A 6,288-nucleotide genomic window follows, 5' to 3' on the forward strand; every position below is an offset into this window, starting at 1 on the left:
ATACACATATTTATTAACAATAAATCAAATAATATGTGAGAATTTTTATTTTAATAAATTAAATAAATATTTTATTTTTTGAAATAAATAATTTTAAAAATTATTAAGAAAATACATCAGCATCTCTTATCTTGTTTATACTGTAAACGAGATAATTTTACCTGTATCAATATATGTGTATTTTTTCAATTTTCATATATCTCTTTACTGTAAATGAGATACATAAAAAATTATCTCGTTTATAGTGTAAACGAGATATGTGTATTTGTAAATATAAAAATATAATTTTTGAAAATAATAAAAAATATTAATAATTTAAATTAAATCAAACTCTTAAAAATAGAATATTTCAAATAATAAAAAAGATAAGCAGTTTCAAATAATAGAAAATATTAGCAGTTTCAAAATAACAAAAGAAATAGGCAGTTTTAACTAACTAATTAATAAATTTGGTCCATTAGTTAGCTCACTAGTTTACTTAAGCAAGTGTTGGGATTTGAATTGATTTAGTGTAAATTCCAATAAAAAAACGCAATGAATGGAAATAGTACGGTTAAGATTGTCCACCTTCCATATTAATTGAAATGTTCTATTTTTAAGAGTTTGGTCTAATTTAAATTATTAATAATTTTTTATTATTTTTATAAAATATATTTTTATATTTATAAATACATATATATCGTATACATGGTAATAATTTTTTAAATTATTTATTTTAATAAAAAATATTTATTCAATTTATTAAAATAAAAATATCTTAATAAAAAAATCTAATAAGTTGTCTCTGTGATACAATACAATGTCACACGCATTCTTTCTTTTTGTGGATCCAATAAATCAACAATTGTGTACTCTAATTAATTCTTTTCCATCTAAACTATTTTCGTGAACTACTAATACATTAATACCTATCTTTCTACACATGTAAAAACAATTTCATTTTTACACCATAAAATGCACGTTAAAGCTATATATAAAAGTCTTCTTCCATCAAAAAGCCTTTTGGAGATTTTGGAACCTGCACCGTGTTTGTTTCCTAGTCTCTTTTTCTTTCTTTTTCCCATTGTTAGTGTTTGTTCCCTAAATATAGACACATATTCCACACAATTATATAGCCAACTAGGTTCAAAATTAATGGCTCTCGCGATTTTGCGTGAACGGCTTCAACTTCTGATGCCTATTGAGGGTGAGGAATGCTGGTTGAAGGAGATGAGAGGGAACCTGGCCATCTTAACAACCATAGTTGCAAGCATAACCTTCTTAATTGGTCTGAATCCACCCGGTGGGGTTATCCAAAGCACTGACAACGGATCCATCGGACAATCTGTGTTTGCTATGGCAGACAGTAGCAACTACCAAGGCTACCTTTTGGCCAACAGTTTATCTTTCTATTCATCTATAGTTTCCTGTATATGGCTTATAAGCGGTGCTCCGGTCCGTCCCGGTTTTCCATCGTTGTTGTTGTCAACCCTTATGAGCGTCTCCCTCAGTCTACTTGCCATATCCTACTCCTTCGGTGCTTTCATCGTCATACCTCACGACTATCATGTTTCCCGCTATGTCTTCAACGTTTTCCTTTCTTTCTTTGCGGTTCTGGCGATTCTCTTTCCATGCGGCCGCTTTCTTCTATTGCTTTTGCCCACTACACCACAAGGTAAGCGTGGCAGCTATGATGATTAAGATCACCTATCTCACTTTCATGTTTTCATTTATATTTTACTAATAAGAATAAAGAAATGCTAGGAGACTAATATATATATTAATCAATACTTTAAATTATTTTATTTTTAAACTATTAAAAATTAAAATTTAATATTTAGTGTAAAAGTATTTTTGTTAGATAAGTGTTGCTTAAATTTGAAAAAATTTTAGAATTTAATTTTGATATATTGTAGTATTTAAATATACATTTAATTATATAAAGCTATATTGATAAAAATAATTTTTATATTGATTGTATGAATGGTTATCTAAAACTACAAATGTGATTGGACGACTGTGATTTGGTCTAGTAAAGATTTTTGAAGAGGTGCTTGTATTTTTTAAAAACTCAAGCTCCTCATTTTGTGTTTGGTAAATAAAAAAGATCATGTGCTTGTGCTTGCAGCTTTTAAAAGATCGGAATACTTTTAAAAGCACTTAAGATAGAGCTTTTTAAAGTTGGTTTGTGCTTTTCAAAATTTAAGTCTAATATAACCTCATATGTTAACTAATTTTCAAATTTAATGCTTGTATTTATGTTTATTATAGTATTTTTAAATTTTAAAAGCTATTTTACCAAATGCAATTGTTGTTGCTTGTGATTATTAAAAGCAATTTTTAATTTGATTTACCAAACATAAATGCTACAACTTTTAAAAAGTCATCTTTTAAAAGTTAGCTTTTATAAGTTACTTTTGAAAAGTAAAAACTTTACCAAACTAAGCCTGTGTATAACGTTTTATACTACTGCTAGCGCTTTAAAATTAAACTCAAAATTTTATTGGTCATATATCATTATTTTTAAAGGAATACTAGAAGATTAGTAGAATTTATTTTTGACCATTAGTTAATCAACAATATTTAAAAGTGTGATCTAAAAATATGTTATTAAATTATTAAACTAAAAAAAATTTGACTGATAATTAAGTACTGGCTAAAAATAATAAATTATGTTAACTTTTAAATTTTTTTTATACTATTAAAATTTAATATTTAATTAAATATTTTTATTGACCAAAATAAAAAAAATAAAATTTAGAATAAATACCTAAATTAGTCTCTAAGATATTTTAAATCGGACGTTTTAATTTTTAATAAATTTCTATTTTCTATAAGTCATCGAGAATTAATTTCATCGAATAAATAGGTCCTTTCGTTGTTTTAAAAATTTATTGGGAAGTAAATATACGATCTGAAATTTTTTGAGGATCAATTTAAGTATTTATTCTAAATTTTATTAGTCATGTAACTTTAAAATATTTATTAAAAAAATTATAAAATTAATAATAAAAAATATTAAAAGATTAATATTTTTTATCAATATTAATTAATATTTAGTCATTATTTTATTTTTATAATACTAAAATTCAGGTTTTATAATTTTAGATTTATAATTTATTATTTAAAATTTAAAATATTTATTAAAATAAATTTTATTAATTATGTAACATTGTTTAATAATAAATACATGTAAATTTTTAGTAGTTAAATATAAAGGAAATATGAAAATGGGACATGTGATCTCAAATCAGGACATCATTCATGCATCTTCCCCCTAAGTAGTGTCATCTAATCCTCCACATTATTATTATATGTTAATGTTGATTTGTGATATACACACATGCACGACTCTTATATACTTATAGCAGTATACACTCTTCTATATATATACATACACATTGTAGACAGAGGCGGAGTTAGGCTCAATTTTAGAGAAGGGCTAAAATTTAATTTCATAATATAATCCAGAGTAAAATAAATATTTTAGAGGAGGTTAAACTAAAATTTATATATAATTTATAAAAAAAAATTTAAAATTTGAGTGAGACCATTGTCTTTTTATTTTATGAGAGGCTCTACCCTTGACTGTACAACAATTTTTCGGTTTTTGCATAATAATATAATATATGTATACTGTAACTTTTTTGGCTAGACAACATATAATAATAATTTTATGTAAAATGTGATAGTAAATTCGTCCATAACATTCTATGATAAATTTAATAGTATTTAACAAATTTTTAGTAGTGAATTTTTGTCCTTGTGTTTTTGGTGTACAAATTTTATTTTCTAAATGTGTTTCATCAAATATAATTTATAAAATTAACTCTAAGAACTGAACTCATAATGATTTTAATATAAATTATTTATTATTATCTTGACTAGGATGAAATTTATTAGTCTTGTTGACGATGTATAACTCTTTGTGTTTAGATATGAATTCGTCTTCACCTTATATAAAAGAAGTATACGTCAGTTCCAAAAGAATAAACGACATTGGATATCTACAAAAATATTCCAACACTCAAGTAAGTAAGATTATAAAATTTTATTAATATATTCAAAATAAATAGCATATTATTTTTCTTATTAGGATTTTGTGTTTTACAGGATGCTCATGAGTAAATATGCCATAGATCAATTATGTTGTTGACGGGTCATCATGTACAATTCTATCGTCTTTAATATTATGTACGACTCAGTTATCTTTAACTTTATCAATATCTCAATCATTTTTAATTTACTATCTTATATAATTATTTCAAAGGTTACAAAAGGAAAAATTGTAAGCAAAATTTCAAATTGTTTGAGTTTTGAATAACGTTACCGATCAGTAAATATATTTTAATAAAATTTATTTTTTATTTTCTTAATAAGGTGAAAGAATTACCATGTGGTTTTTGGGTTCGACTTCAAACTTTAAGGAATGCAAGATATATGAACAAAGAAAGAAAAGAACTCTCTCAAGAGAGAAAGAGGAGAAATTTCTAATACTTAATTGTTGAATTATTGTATGTATATTTTTGAGTAGCAGAGATTCATATATGGTAAAAACTCAGGTAAAGTCGACTTCACGTGAAGTTGATACTTGAGAGTCGTTAAATGAAAATTTAGTCAAATCAGTCAAATTATTTAACGACTCTCAGGTATCAATTTCACGTAAAGTCGACTTCACCTGAGTTTCCACCTTTATATATATATATATATATATATATATAGCAAAAGTAACTGGAACTAAAACTCAGGTAAAGTCGACTTCACGTGAAGTTGATACTTGAGAGCCGTTAGATGAAAATTTAGTTAAATCAGTCAAATCATTTAACGACTCTCAGGTATCAACTTCACGTAAAGTCAACTTCACCTGAGTTTCCACTTATATATATATATATATATATATATATAGCAAAAGTAACTGGAACTAAAAGTGATAAGTTCTGGCAGTTACAACATACTTAAGCAACTCTTGCTAGAACAAGAAAGAGGTAGTTAGCTAATCTTTAATATGTCAATAAAGAAGGTATTCTTGTGTGAGTGGCCGACTCTAAAGTATAGCTCGTTTTCTTAATATTCGGACTCGCTTTTTCTTGGACAAGAAAAATGATACGTCGATTTTCTTCAAGAACGGCGACGGTGGGCACCTGCAGAAGCACTCTAACGCTCAAGTTAGTAAGAGTAGAAGATAAATATCCAATTACTCAGAATGAATAACGTACCTGCTTCATGTTAGGAGTGGATGTATTTATAGAATTGTTGTGCTACAAGCAGTTACTTAATATTACTTAGTGATGTTTGACTTTTTAGGATAAGCCGGTTAGGAGAACAAAACAAGTACTCAATAGCACGTGTTTATTTAGTTTTAAGTAGATTGCGATTTATAGTTTTACCTGAGCCAGGTTATAGCCAACAGATCATAGCCCCCAAGCTTGACCTATGAAAATTTTTAATTAAACAGGTTGAGCTTCCGACTTATAAATTAGAATTGTGATTATAGGAGCACCCAAGCTCAACTTGTTGGATTGAAAAAGAAAGAAAAAAAGAAAAACATTGGTAATAAAGAGTAAAGATATTTCATTAATGAAGAAATAACACATCACTATACTGTGGTCTTATAAGCTAGGTTGTGACATACCTGTTAAGCTAGTCTTTGTATATTGATTTTGGTGTCGAGTGGTCGTTAAAAAGTGCAAATTGTCCGAGTTATAATCCGCATAGCGGTACTGTTGCTACAGTTGCTTTGGTGAGATGATCTATAGCATTGTCTGATTCTTATAAGAGGCCATGTCGTATTGAAGATTAAAATAAAAGAATTATATAAGTAGAGGTTATGTTATTTCACCGTAATACAAGACTTGTCAATTTTATATATTAAGGTTATCGTCTCTTAATTGCCATTCAATTTAATTTTTGGATTTTTTTTATTGTAAATTCATGTTATGGATTTATTGATTAAAACTAAAACTGAATTCCTTTATTATTGGAACAAAATAATTAAAGAAAATGAAAGAAAAAGATTTGAATAAAATAGCATGCATTAAATATTGAGCAGTCAAAGCATAGTTTCAAAAAAAAAAAATAATAATTATAGCAATGGCAATGTAAACAATAATGAGAAAAATTTGTTTAAGTTGGCTTAGATTTATATATGATTCAACTCTTGTTATATATCAAAATAATAAAATAAATTTATTTGATCAAATGCTTCCATAATTACGCTAATTCAAAATTTCTAATAAATAGAAACTGAAAATGCAAATATGTAGTTAAAATTGTATACCGTTAGATAATATTACCAGAGCATTTGTTTCC

At 26.3% G+C, this 6,288-nt stretch overlaps 1 protein-coding gene across 2 annotated transcripts; it reads left to right on the forward strand.

Moving 5' to 3' along the window:
- The first annotated feature begins 994 nt into the window (after positions 1-994).
- On the forward strand, positions 995-4,546 carry LOC107624014 (uncharacterized). 2 transcript variants are annotated; one of them, XR_015905254.1, is made up of 4 exons: positions 995-1,654; positions 3,916-4,010; positions 4,093-4,173; positions 4,360-4,546. XR_015905254.1 is itself a non-coding variant. In XM_016326450.3 (3 exons), the coding sequence occupies exons 1-3, from the start codon at positions 1,135-1,137 to the stop codon at positions 4,105-4,107; spliced, it is 630 nt and encodes a 209-aa protein (XP_016181936.1). In that variant the 5' UTR covers positions 995-1,134; the 3' UTR covers positions 4,108-4,358. The 2 variants fall into 2 exon arrangements, 1 of the variants encoding a protein (XP_016181936.1); XM_016326450.3 differs by lacking the exon at positions 4,360-4,546 and having other exon boundaries at positions 4,093-4,358.
- The last annotated feature ends 1,742 nt before the right edge of the window (positions 4,547-6,288 follow it).

This window comes from Arachis ipaensis, chromosome B2, assembly GCF_059453495.1.
Source record: "Arachis ipaensis isolate K30076 ecotype BB chromosome B2, ASM5945349v1, whole genome shotgun sequence".
Lineage (NCBI taxonomy): Eukaryota > Viridiplantae > Streptophyta > Magnoliopsida > Fabales > Fabaceae > Arachis > Arachis ipaensis.

Bases quoted from the DNA above. Each gene is read 5' to 3' on its own strand.
- LOC107624014 (XM_016326450.3), top strand. From the start codon at position 1,135: ATGGCTCTCGCGATTTTGCGTGAACGGCTTCAACTTCTGATGCCTATT. The intron at 1,655-3,915 runs GTAAGCGTGGCA...CTTTGTGTTTAG, and splicing joins TTTGCCCACTACACCACAAG to ATATGAATTCGTCTTCACCT.